Source organism: Artemia sp. Qi Xiang Cuo, chromosome 19 (assembly GCF_049724085.1).
Source record: "Artemia sp. Qi Xiang Cuo chromosome 19, ASM4972408v1, whole genome shotgun sequence".
NCBI lineage: Eukaryota > Metazoa > Arthropoda > Branchiopoda > Anostraca > Artemiidae > Artemia > Artemia sp. Qi Xiang Cuo.
Window position 1 is genome coordinate 18,800,434 of NC_142812.1, and position 14,689 is coordinate 18,815,122.

The window sequence follows — 14,689 nt, forward strand, 5'->3', positions numbered from 1 at the left end:
ACATTAAAAGTCAAATCTGATTGTTTAAATTGTTTAAGCAGAAACTTACACAACCATCAACATTTTAAACATTAGGTAAAAATTGGGAACTCGACTTTTAACGAAATAGATTTCTGCATTGAGTTATTTAATTTTTACTAGTAGTGTGGGCCAACTTTAGAAAAAAAAGGGTGGGATACAAAATCAGCAAAAAGTAAGCTAAAAACCATGTAGCACCAAACATGTAAAGAGCGCGCAACTTTTATTCAATGGTTTAGGTGTATTTGGGAATAAACAAATTGTTATTATTTAATTTTTTCTGACGAAAAGGTGAAGTCAAATTCAAGTAATTAATTTTGCTCATTTATTTTCACGGTTCTACGTGGCAACACTGACTAAAATGTGACACTCGCCAAACAACGTCATACTTAGGTACGAAAAAAAAAACTACTAAAAACGACAATAATTGTGTGATAAATGTACGTAATAAATCTGTAATAATAACGATCAGTGAATAATGACAAAAGTATAATGATAAATGATAATTGTTATTATAATTAGCATTGATAATTGATAATTATCAAACCATAAGTAACAATAGACGTGTGATAAGTAATACATAAGTGATGATAGCTGTGAAGAACGGCAAACGAAGAAAATAAGAAGGTTCAAGGACAATAAAACAAATAGAACAGCTTTAATGACATTTTCACGCCCCTCTACCAAAAAGAAACAACTGCTTATTATGTTTCCAAAAAACGACAATAATTGTGTGATAATGAATGTTCAAAGATAATAATTAATTTATAATGACAAATATAATGATAAACAATAATAATATGAAATGATAAATGTGTGAAAAATCACAAAAATTGTGAAAAATGACAAACAAAGAAAATAAGAAGGTTCAAGAACAATAAAACAAGAAGGACAGCTTAGAAGACATTTTTCACACCCCTCCAACAAAAAGAAACACAACTGCTTGCCTAAGACATAAATTCGAAAGATCACTGTCCACGACAGACGATTAATAAGAAGCATTTTCCTTGATTAAGAGCACCGAATGCGTCCTAATCTATTTCTGACGTTCTGTATTACAGACGTTATGACGTCTATTTCGAATATTATGTTTACAGAAGTAGTAGTTATTTATCGGTGAATCAACGGCTTTTTTTTTTTTTATGGTTTGATCAGAACCTCTTTGTCTTTGCTAAATTCCAGCAGCACTTTATGACATTTTTTGGTGGAAATTTAGTTGTTTTAGACGAAAGTTTATAGAATTGGAAATTTAGAAGTTAATCTATACAAAAATCAGTAAGCTACGTAGAGTCAAAAGGAAATACTTTTTTGATTACAGTAGCATTGGCTATTGTCTTTGGGTAAAAAGTTGGTTGTCAAAACGGACCAAATGACAAAATAGCCTAGTTTTTCAATATTTTAACTACTCAGCAGCGTTGCCAGCGCTTTGAGAAAAATTGCACCAGTTTTCCGACTAAAATTTCACTAAATGAGCTTAATTTACACCATCTGAACTGTAAGTAATTTGCCATTCACAGATTTTGCTGAGAACTGAGAGTTCTATGGCAAGGACAGGAGCAATAAACCCAAGTCAGTAGCGACAGTTTATTTCCCATTTATTTTAATCTTTTGACTTACTAAGGCTATATAATAAGAAAAAAATTGTTTGGGATTGAGGCTTGGGAGAGAGATGAGATAATACATTTATTAGCAAGGAAAGATATGGGAGGTATAAAGAGATTCGGAAGGTTCCTGACGATGGGTATAGAGCATAGAGAAAGGTTTATTTTTTTTGAAGATTAGGGATGAGGGTGATATTTCACTAGCTTAGATTATACTTTTGTGCCAATTTATGCTTGTATGAAAGTGTCTTTGTTCTTGTGACCACGGCCCTTTGGGCTTTTGTGTCAATAAATTCTATTGTATTCTAATATAATATATACAATTTAACTACTCAGCAGAGGTGACAACGTTGTGAGATAAACTGTACCAGGTCTACCGACTAAAATTGTACCACAAGAGATTGATTTGTACCATCTGAATTGTAGGTTAAAAATTTGCGATTAATGATTTCGCTGAGAACTGGGAGTTCTATGGCAAGTCCAGGAAAAATAAACCAAAGGTATTAGCGACAGTTATTTCACATTTATTTTATTTTTTACTTACCCATGATGCTAATTAAATCGTTTCGATATTTTTTTTTTATATATACTTATTCAATTTTTCGGATCGACCCTTATTGTTATTCCTATATCGAGCATTGGTTTTTGGCAATAGTTGCACTTTAATGAGATGCATTAGTTCGGCAACGTTTGCTTGTCGGAACCATTTTGAAAATAAAACTTTATACAATCTCACCTTTACAATAACAGCGAGAAATAAGCTAATTATACGATTAGACTGAGATTAATAATAGCCTACTGAAGACATAATTTTTTTGTATTACTTCCAAATTTTGCAGCTGTTTCCCAGTTGGAATTCAAAATATGCTTTCAGGTTAACCATGTTAGACAAGAAACAAGATATGTCGGACATGTTAATAATTATGCCAACAGCTTACTTTTAACAAAAAAAAGGTAAAGAATACAACACTGGACGTTACAATCCCTACCGGCGGTGCTGATCTCCGTTTCATAGCCCTTTACTCAGAAAGCACAATGGGGATTGGGGGCCAGCCATCCTGTGCTTTCACACACCCTTTCTGTTTACCTTCCCCTGATTTCTCCAGGTACCCATTCAGATCTAGGTAGACTCTGGCTAAGCTTACAGAGTTACACCAGTGACCCCCCCCTTCCAAATCAAATAACCAGTGACAAGAGAATTCGAACCCATGTCGTCACGGACAAAAGATCTTAAGTCAAGCGTGTCAGTGACAACAGTCATCGCAAAATTTGAGTTTAATGCATTTAGTGACGGAAAAAAATAGACAATAAAAAAATTCGTTTCTTTTTGATTATTTTTTTTAAATCAAATTTTGCAGCTTAGACACAAAATTCGCATAGGATGTAACAAAGTCCAAAATTTATTTCTACTCAATGTTTCCAAAACGAATTGCCACATCCTTAACTAATGAAGGAACTTTTTTCTATTTTAACTCTTTGACACCCTATTGTTATCATCTGTGAAAACAATAGTTTTCATTGTTTTCAATAATTATTGAGGATTTAGTCTTCATTCTGTTTGCCACTTGACCAAACTGAATTGGGTGTCAGATAATAACCTCGAAACACTACCAGTAAGATTTTCTAAAGGAAGTTCAACACCACCTTACTTTGCTGCACATAAGGTAAATACTAAATACCTTAATTATCATAAAAGCAGCAATAAGATAATTTGCTGCACATGGCAGTTTAAGGTAATATAATGAAATGACAGAATGAAAATAATTTGATAACAAAACGATTTGTCTCTTTTTCCGTCCATATCTTTAAAAAAAATTAGCTTTACTGATTTTATCTTATTTATAATGTTTTATTACCTGTATTTGTCTTCTGCCATATTTCTTATTACGCCGTGTTTTTCATTTCTTATTGTAACCTTGTTACAGATACACAATTTTTATTGGATCAAACAATTGCTAAGACATTACCGTATTCTACTTAATATTAACAAACGAGCCCGAACAACTAATTAAGAACCCTAAATTTGTGTTAGCAAGTTTGGAGCTTTTTCTACTTTTATATATTATTGCTTTTATTCTTTATAAGTATATAAGAGTGTTATAAGTATATACAAGTAATACTTTTAGAACTTATATATAACTTATTACACTTTTATATATATTTTATTACAACTATTTTTTTCGTATATGTAACTATTGAGGAATTTTTGCCTGTTCGCTTTTCAACCAAACTTAAATACATAGAGAAAAAAAAATAAAAAAAAAACTTCTGTTTTCATATGAACATTTCAAAAATCAATAATTTCAATAACAATCAATTATGTTTTCATCAAAATATTTCAAAAATCAATTATTTTTCACCAATGCAATGTTTCCAGGAATGAGCCAATACATCCCCAACTAATCAACAACTTCTGGACAAAAAATCGATTAAACAAGTGAATTCTCATGAAGAAACCCTACACACATATATCAAAAGAAACATATACTCACAAATCGAAGACTAGATAATGAAAGCTCTCTTCTTGAATACTGTCATGCAATCGAACTGAAAAAAAAAAATAATAATATGAAGCCTGTCGATATACAAATGTGAAACACGATAGAAAATCGGTCGATATACGCACCAGAACAAAAACACAAAAGTACAAAATTCCAGTTTTAAACAATTCTGTTCATCATGATGCATTTATTTATCAAACAGTTCGTGGTAACGAACTGTAAGTAAGGAGCGACCCGGCTCAATGGTAACCGAAACTCTAGAAAACGGTATTTTGATACCAATAAATACATCAAAAGAATTAGATTTTAATGCTGATTTCAAATATACAAGTTTCATTAAGTTTATTCCTACCCATCAAAAGTTATGCGCCTGAGAAGATTTGGCTGATTTTCGAAAAAAGGGGAAAAAAACCCCTAAAAGTTATAGAACCTTAATGAAAATCACACCATCATATTCAGCGTATCAGAGAACCCTACTACTGTACAGATTTCAAGCTCTTATCTACAAAAATGTGGAATTTTGCATTTTTTGCCAGAAGAAAGATCACGGGTGTGTGTTTATTTTTTTGTTTGTTTTTTCATGGGTGATCGTATCGACTAAGTGGTCCTAGAATATCGTTGGAGGGCTCATTGGAATGGAAATTAAAAGTTCTAGTGCCCTTTTTAAGTGACCAAAAAAATGGAGGGCAGCTAGGGCCCCTCCCACGCTTATTTTTTCCTCAAACCCACCCGACCAAAATTTTTAAATTACCATTTTTTCAACATGTTCGAAAATATTATAACTATGTCTTTTAGGATGACTTAATACCCCGATAGTTCCCGGGGGGGGGGGCTGAAAGTTATGAACTTTACCCAATGTTAACATATAGTATTGGTTATTGGGAAGTATACAGACGTTTTCAGGGAGATTTTTTCTGGTAGTGGGGGGGGGTCGGGGGTTATGTAGGAGGATCTTTCCATGACGGAAGTTTTCATGGGGGAAGGGACATTGCTATTAAGGGGACGCCGGACTGCCCAGCATTATTTAAAAAAAGATCAGAAATTAAATATATAAAAAAAACAAGTTTTCAGCTGCAACAGCAGCAACATCAAAACTTTAAACGAACAGAAAATATTACATATATGATTGGGTTCACCCCCTTGTCAATAAGTCGCTCTTTAAGCCAAAGATTTTTTAGTACTTTCATAAGAGCTATTTATTCTAATTAACGGTCTTTTTGATTAAGCGGTCATTTTTAAAGAATTGGAACAAAATTCGAACTTTAGCTTAAAGAGCAAGGTATTGACGTCAGTTAAGTTACGTCAGAACCAAATTTAGAGACAGCCATTTAGCAAAAGAAAAGTAAAATTTTTATGCAAATTTTGTTTACTTATTCAATGACGGTGAGCCAAAATAAAAGCTGCATTAACTAAAAAACGATCAGAAATCAAATAAAAAAACAATTTTTTAAACTGAAAGTAAGGAGCGACATTAAAACTTAAAACGAACAGAAATTATTCCATATATGAAAGGGGCTGTCCCCTCCTCAGCGCCTCGCTCTTTACGCTAAAGTTTTTTTTTGTTTAAAAAACGATCAGAAATAAAATATAAAAAAAAAGTTTTTTAAACTGAAACTAAGGAGCAACATTAAAACTTAAAACAAACAGAAATTATTCCGTATATGAAAGGGGCTGTCCCCTCCTCAACGCTTCGCTCTTTACGCTAAGTTTTTTATTATTTTAAAAATAAAGTTGTGAAACAGAGTCAAACTTTAGCGTAAAGAGGGAGGCGTTGAGGAGGGGACAGCCCCTTTCATATACGGAATAATTTCTGTTCGTTTTAAGTTTTAATGTCGCTCCTTACTTTCAGTTTAAAAAACTTGTCTTTTTTATTTAATTATATATTAGGATGCAATTATTTATTTTTATCATATATTATAAAGACTCATTAAGATGCATTTATTTATTATATATTAGTATACATTTATTTATCGTTTATTATTTATAATAAAGGTTTATTAGGATGCATTTATTTATTACATATTATAGTGCATTTATTTATCTCTTATTATATTTTATAAAGGTTTATTAGGATGAATTTATTTATTAAGCATTTATTAAGATAAACCATGCACGAAATATTTTATTCCAAGGCAATATTTTGAGATCTCCACATATAAAAAAGTCCGTGGACTTACCCACCTTCCACCTCCACGTACATCACCAAAGGGCCATTCAGGCCTGGTAAATTTGAATTCAATATAATTAACAAAATATTATAATTTAAGCTTAAATAGTTCGTAAACAAAACACAATGTAAAGATTTGTATACATTAGGTCAATTTCTCCTAATTTATTTCAGCAAAACAGCCAGTAGCTATTCCATTTGACAACTTTTAAAATTTTCAGAAATTGACCAGTTATGTCAAAAATATAAAACATCAACAAAAAATGTCGAAAATAAAAAATATTATCGAAAGCCTAAAAATCCTGATATTTCACCGGGGCGTGGGTCACAATCCCACCACCCCTTGCGTACATGTCTGATTAGAAAAGATAGATAATGATTATATAGATTTTATCAACATCAGTTTCTTGGAATTCATCAGCTCTTACACAAGAGGATCCATACCCCTTGGAGGTATAATACCGAACCCATATCGGTGTTATCGATATCTCGTTCCTGAATTCTCGATATACGAGTAGATATTTAAAAGGCTTAATGGCAAAGCATATAAGAAAAGGTGATTATTTTCAACAGTCCAGTAAATGCGATGCAATCGTAGGACCAAATTGGAATTTTACAGCGGGTTTGTATCATAGGCAGAGCGCTAGCGCTGCCTAAGTAAAGAACGATGTGGGCACAATGTGTTGTTTTTGGGTTTTTTTTTCTCCATACCCGGGCACTTCTTATCGAAGGATTTGTCTTAGAAACTCCAAAAAGGCTTCATTTGATTGAAAATTGGAGTGGCTGGCGCCCTCTTTAATAGTCAAAAGTGATTGAAGGGCAACTAGCCCCCCACGCCCATTATTCCCCAAAACACATCCAATCAAAATTTTTAGATAGCCATTTTGTTCAGCGTAGTTGATTTTCAGATAGAAGATATACGTTTGAGGACACTCCCCAACAACCCTCGGGATAAGGGTTTTAAGCTATGCCCTTGGGGCATATAAGGTTTTTATAGACGGCGTTGTCGTAGAAACTTCAAAAAAGGCTCATTTGATTGGAAATTCAAACGGCTAGTGCCCGTTTTAATAGTCGAAAGTGATTGGAAGGCAACTAGCCCCCCCCCCGCGCCCATCATTCCCCAAACACATAAAATCAAAATTTTTAGATAGCCATTTTGTTCAGCGTAGTTGATTTCCAGATAGAAAATATGTTTTTGAGGAGGACACTCCCCTAAAACCCTCGGGCCAAGGGTTTTAAGTTATGCCCTGGGGGCATATAAGATTTTTATAGAACGCGTTGTCGTAGAAACTTCAAGAAAGGCTCATTCGATTGGAAATTCAAAGGGCTAGTATCCTTTTTAATAGTCGAAAGTGATTGGAGGGCAACTACCCCCCCCCCCTCACGACCATCATTCCCCCAAACACATCCAATCAAAATTTTGAGATAACCATTTTGTTCAGCGTAGTTGATTTACACATAGAAAATATGTTTTTGAGGAGGACACTCCCCCACAACCCTCAGGGCTAGGGTTTTAAGTTATGCCCTGGGGGCATATAAGGTTTTTATAAAAGGCGTTGTCGTAGAAACTTCAAAAAATGCTTATTCGATTGGAAATTCAAAGAGCTAGTGCCCTTTTTAATAGTCGAAAGTAATTAGAAGGCAACTAGCCCCCCCCCCCAAGCCCACCATTTCCCCAAACACATCCAATCAAAATTTTGAGATATCCATTTTGTTCAACGTAGTTGATTTCCACATAGAAAATATGTTTTTGAGGAGGACATTCCCCCACAGCCCTCAGGGCAAGGGTTTTAAGTTTTGCCCTGGGGGCATATAAGGTTTTAAAAGAAGGCGTTGTCGTAGAAACTTCAAAAAAAGCTCATTCGATTGGAAATTCAAAGGGCTATTGCCCTTTTTAATAGTTGAAAGTGATTCGAGGGCAACTAGCCCCCCCCCCCCCACACCGATCATTCCCCCAAACACATCCAATAAAAATTTAGAGATAGCTATCTTGTTCAGCATAGTTGATTTCCAGATAGAAAATATATTTTTGAGGAGGACATACCCCCAAAACCCTCAGTGCAAGGATTATAAGTTATGGCCTGGGGGCATATAAGGCTTTTATTGAAATCTTTGTCGTAGAAACTTGAGAAAGGGCTCATTCGATTTAAAATTCAAAGGGCTAGTACCCTTTTTAATATTCGAAAGTGATCTAATGGTAACTAGTCCCCTTCTTATGACCTCCTTTCCCCAAAACACACACAATCAAAATTTTGAGATAGCCATTTTATTCTACGTAGTTGAAAGCTTTGGTCTTTAAGGATGACAACCCCTTCCCCCACAGCCCTCAGGGCAAGGGTTGTAAGTTATACCCTGGGGACATATTAAGTTTTTATTGAAAGGGTTGTCGTAGAAACTTCAAAAGGGCTCATTCAATTGGAAATTGAAAGGGCTAGTGCCTTTTTAATAGTTGAAAGTGATTGGATAGCGACTAAGGCCCCCTTCGCGCCCACTATTTTCTAAAACACATCAAATCAAAATTTTGAGATATCCATTCTGTTCAACGTAGTTGAACGTTCTGTAAATTAGGTCTTTTAGGATGATAACCCCCTCAGAACCCTCAGTGCAAGGGTTTCATGTAATGCCCTGGGGGCATATAAGGTTTACATAGAAAGTTGTTGTATAAATCATAGGCAGCGCGATCGCGCTGCCTATGATTATCTTATCTATGATTATCTATGATTTACTTAGGCAGCGCGATTGCGCTGCCTAAGTAAAGAATGGGGCCACTCGAGAACGAGACAAGAAACAGGGACTAAGTAAAGAGGAGGACACTTCCCCGCAACCCTCAGGGCAAGAGTTTTAAGTTATGCCCTGGGGGCATATAATAATGATGTTGGCACAATGAATTATTTATTAATTTTAACCTTTAGAGCAGGGCACTTCGTATCGAAGAAGTTATCGTAGAAACTTTGAAAAGGGCTCATTCAATTGGAAATTGGAGGGGCTTGTGCCCTTTTTAAAAAGTCGAAAGTGATTGGAAGGCGACTAACACCCCTTCAACGCCCACCATTTCCCGAAACACATCCAATCAAAATTTAGAGATACCCATTTTGTTCAGCGTAGTTGATTTTAAGATAGAAATTATGTTTTTGAGGACAGTCCCCCACATCCCTTAGGGCAAGGGTTGTAAGTTATGCCCTGGGGTCATATACGATTTTTTGTAGGTGTTGTCGTAGAAACTTCAAAAAAGGCTCATTCCTTTGGAAATTCAAAGGGCTAGTGTCCTTTTTAATAGTCAAAAGCTATTGGAGGGCAACTAACCCGCCTCTCATGCCCACCTTTTCCCCAAACACACTTAATCAAAATTTTGAGATAGCCATTTTATTCAACGTAGTTTTAAGTTCTGGAAATTAGGGCTTTGAGGATGACAACACCCCCACAGCTCTCAGGGCAAGGGTTGTAAGTTATGCCCTTGGGGCATATAAGGTTTTTATATAACGCGTTGTCGTAGAAACTTCAAAAAGGGCTCATTCGATTGGAAATTGAAATGGCTAGTGCTCTTTTTAATAGTCAAAAGTGATTTGAAAGCAACTAACACCCCTTCCACGTCCACCATTTCCCCAAACACATCCAATAAAAATTTTGAGATAGTCATTTTGTTCCACGCAGTTCAAAGTTCAGGAAATTATACCTTTGAACAGGACACTTCCCCCACAGTCTTCAGGGCAAGAGTTATAAGTTATGCTCTGGGGGCATATAAAGTTTTTATTGAATTCTTAGTCGTAGAAACTATAAAAAGGGCTCATTCGATTGGAAATTCAAAGGGCTAGTGCCCTTTTTAATAATCGAAAGTGATTTGAGGACAATTAACCCTCAAAAGGGCTCATTTAACTGAAAATCTGAAAGGCTAGTGCCTTTTTTAACAGTTGAAAGTGGTTGGAGAGTGACTAACGCTCCTCTCACGCCCACCATTTTCCCAAACACATCCAGTCAAAATTTTGAGATATCCATGTTGTTCAAAGTAGTTGAAAGTTCTTGAAATTAGGTCTTTTAGGATGATAACCCCCTCAGAGCCCTCAGTGCAAGGGTTGTAAGTTATGCCCTGGGGGCACATAAAGTTAAAGTTAGGATAAGGTTTAGACATTTGATTGGAGACTGAAATTGCCCTTTTTAATAGTCAAAGTGAGTGGAGAGTAATTAACCCCCCTCTTACGCCTGCCATTTCCCCAACAACATTCAATCAAAGTTTAGAGATAGCCATTTTATTCAACCCAGTTGGAAGTTTTGGAAATTATGTATTTAAGGATGACAAACCCCCCAGAGCCCCAAGGGCAAAGGCTGTAAGCTCTGCCCTGGGGGCATATAAGGTTTTTGTAGATAGAGTTGTCGTAAAACTTCAAAAGGGGCTCATTCAATTCGAAATTGAGAGGGCTAGTGTAATAGTCGAAGAGAGAGTCGAAGAGATAGTCGTTGAGAGGGCTTTGTAATAGTCGAAAGTGATTGGAGGGTAAATAACCCCCCTCTCGCGCCCACCATTCCTCCAAACACATCCAATCAAAATTTTCAGATAGCCATTTTGTTCAACGTAGTAGAAAGTTCACGAAATTAAGTCTTTGGGAAAGACCCCCTCCCCCCCAGCACTCAGGGACAGGGTTGTAAGATATGCCCTGGGGGCATATAAGATTTTTATTGAAAGTTTTGTCGTAGAAACTTCAAATGAGCGCATTTGATTGGAAATTGAAAGGGCTGGGGCCATTTTTAATAGTTGAAAGGGATTGGAGAGTGACTACCACCCTTCTCACGCCCACAATTTCACCAAACACATCCAATAAAAATTTTGAGATAGCCATTTTGTTAGACGCAGTTGAAAGTTCGGGGAATTTGGTCTTAGAGGATGATAACCACCCTAACACACCTTAAGGTAAGGGTTGTAATTTATGCCCTGGGGGCATATAAGGTGTTTATAGAAAGCGTTGTCGTGTCCAAAAGGGCTCATTCGATTGGAAATCGAAATGCCTAGAGCCCTTTTTAATAGTCGAAAGTTATTGGAAGATTTGACATTTTTATAATATTAATTCAAAAAACTTTTTCCACAAAATAAGTTCTTCAAAGAAAATTAAAGAACTGCATTAAACCAAAAAAAAGCAAAAATAAAATAAAATAATCTACTAAGCTCGAAACTACCACGAACCAGCATCGATAAATAAATGAAACCCAAAACATATAAGTTTTGTATTGCTTGGCTATTTTTGCTTAGTTATTGATTTTCCACCATCTTTGGCCATATTTAGTAATCAAAGTGTTAATAGTATTTGATTTATTAAAGTTGTAAAAGTAAAAACATTTATATTTTTTCAGTTAAGTGGAAATTTTGTTCTGGGCTTGGGAAGGCATAGGGGTTTTGCCCCCAACTTATGTTAATTTCTGCTCGTTTTGAGTTTGACTTGGTTAATTATTGTAATTTCTGTTTGTTTTGGGTTTCATTTATTTATCGATGCTGATTAGTGGTAGTTTCACGCTTGGTAGATTATTTAATTTTATTTTTGATCATTTCGTATTAAATGGAGTTCTTTACTTTTCTTTGAAAAACTTATTTTGTGGAAAAAGTTTTTTTAATGTAATTCATCAATAGGTAAAAACAAACTTTGTTATTAACATAATCAAACAAAATGTTACTCGCTTAACTTTAAATTGAATCTTATTTGACCTTATACTGCCATAAACATTTCTTATGTGGTAATATTAAATAGGTTTTCCTTGATGTGGCAATATGCTGCAATAAAAGGTTATTATGCTCATCTCTTATGAATCAGTTTCAGATTTGGATTTTATTATTGTTTTGTTATCGTTCATTTTGTTACAAATATTGCTTGGTTATTTTTGCTTAGTTATTGATTTTTCACCACCTTTGGCCATACTTCTTTCTTTGCAATATCAAACAGTTCGTCGTAACGAACAGTAAGTGAGGAGCGACTCGGCGAAATAGGAATCGAAATTCTAAAAAATAGATTTTTTGTTATCAATAAATACATCAAACGAATCAGCTTAATATACTGATTACAAACATATAAGATTCATCAGGCTTAGTGCTACCCTTCAAAAGTTATGAGTCTGCGGAAATTAGCCTGATTTTTGAAATAGGGAGAAACACTCTCCAAAAAATCGGAAAGTATCAAAACCTCTATGCCTTCCCAAGGCCATAACATAATTTGCACTCTAATGAAAAAAAATAAATGTGTTTACTTTTATAACTTTAATAAATCAAATACTATTAACACTTTGATTACTAAATATCAATTTATGTATATTAAACTGACAATAAACATTCATTTGTATATTTTTCAATAAAGTGCAAATTATGTTCTGGCCTTGGGAAGGCATAGGGGTTTTGAGCCCTGCTCATGCTAATTTCTGCTCGTTTTGAGTTTGACTTGGTTATTTATTGTAATTTCTGTTTGTTTTGGGTTTCATTTATTTATCGATGCTGATTTGTGGTAGTTTCACGTTTGGTAGATTATTTTATTTTATTTTTGCTCATTTTTGGTTTAATGGAGTTCTTTACTTTTCTTTGAAAATCTTATTTTGTGGAAAAAGTTTTTTTGATTAATTTCTGTTCATTTTATATCGGCATAGTCTTTTCAGGGAAAAAGAAAATAATGCTTTTAATATTTTTGTTTTTTTTTTAAGACTTTATAGTTAGGACTTATAGTTTATACTTTAGCCTTGAAACCATTTGCAAAAAAATCTGTTTACTTTCTTTGATAGCTTGGATACACTTATGCTATTTTGATTTAGTTAAGTTTTAAGAACAGAAGTAGCCCCGAAATTTGAACATAATACCCTCAGTCGTTCTTGGGATACTGCTGAGATACTTTATTGGGAATTAGTTTTTAAACATAATGGGCAAATGGAAGGGCGGGCGTGGGAGGGTGGGCGTATACAGGGGACTAGTTGCCGTCAAATCACTTTCGACTATTATAAAGGGCATTAACCCTTTCTATTTTCAATCGAATAAGCCCTTTTCGAAGTTCCTACGAAAACTCCTTCGGTACGAAGTGCCCTGGTCTAAACAAAAAAAAAACAAAAAAATAATAATAATACATTGTACCCACATCGATCTTTACTATAAAAGTGTCAAGCCTTCCAATCACTTTCGACTATTAAAAAGGGCACTAGCCCTTTCAGTTACTAATCGAATGAGCCCTTTTTGAGTTTCTACGACGAAACTTTTTATAAACACCTTATATGCCCCGAGGGCATAAATTACAACCCTTGCCCTGAGGGCTGTGAGCGGGTTGTCATCCTCAAAAACCTAATTTCTAGAACTTTCAACAACGTTAAACAAAACGGCTATCTCACAATTTTGATTTGATTTAGTTTGGGGAAATGGTAGGCGCAAGAGGGGCGTTAGTTGCTCTCCAATCACTGTCAACTATTAAAAGGGCTCTAGCCCCTTCAATTTCCAATCGAATTAGCACTTTTTGAAGATTCTGCGACAACGCTTTCAATAAAAACCTTATATTCCTCATGGCATTGCTTATAACACTAGCCCCGAGGGCTGTCATCCTCAAAGACCTAATGTCCAGAATTTTCCGCTATGTTGAACAAAATGACTATCTGACAATTTTGATTGGATGTGCTTCGGGGAATGGTGGGCGTGAGAGGGGGGTTTGTTGCCCTCCAATCACTTTTGACTATTGAAAAGAGCACTAGCCCTTTGAATTTCTAATCGAATGAGCCTTACAACTTACGAATTAACTTACGTAACTAACTTCTATATTCGTATGTTTTTATTACGTATATGAGGGAGTTCGCCCCCTTGTCAATACCTCGCTCTTTACACTAAGTTCGAATTTTGTTCCAATTCTTTAAGAATGACCAGTGGATCACGAAGTGTTTAATTAGAGTAAATAGCTCTTTTGAAAGAACGAAAAAAAAACTTTAGCGTAAAAAGCGATGCATTGACGAGAGGGCGAACCCCCTCGTATACGTAATAATTTCTGTTTGTATTATGTTTTAACATTGCTTCTTACTTTCAGTTGAAAAAATTGTTTGATTGTTCTTCAAATAATGCTGGGAAATCCGGCCCCCTTCATGGAAATTTCTCTTTTCCCCTGAAAAATACCTTCATGGAGAGATTCCCCTACGTAACCCGCTCCCCCGCTCTCCCCCAAACGAAAAAATTCCCCCCTGAAAACAACTGTATACTTCCCAATAACCATTACTGTATGTAAACAATGAGCAAAGTTAATAACTTGCAGCCCTTCTCCCGGGGACTGGGGGAGGGGGATTAAGGGATCCTCAAAGACACAGTTATTATATTTTTTGACTTAGCTGAACAATATCTCAAAATTTGTATCCGGTGACTTTGGGAAAAAAAATGAGCGTGGGAGGGGGCTAGTTATCGTCCAATTTTTTGG

At 35.2% G+C, this 14,689-nt stretch overlaps 1 protein-coding gene across 7 annotated transcripts in view; it reads right to left on the minus strand.

Moving 5' to 3' along the window:
- CaMKII (Calcium/calmodulin-dependent protein kinase II) overlaps nt 1-14,689 on the minus strand; it is a 234,429-nt gene that overhangs the window by 115,433 nt on the left and 104,307 nt on the right. For all 7 annotated transcript variants that reach the window (XM_089105592.1, XM_089105597.1, XM_089105596.1 and 4 more), the window contains exon 5: nt 4,112-4,166. In XM_089105592.1, coding sequence (XP_088961718.1) covers nt 4,112-4,166 — 55 coding nt within the window. The remainder of the gene's footprint in view (nt 1-4,111; nt 4,167-14,689) is intronic.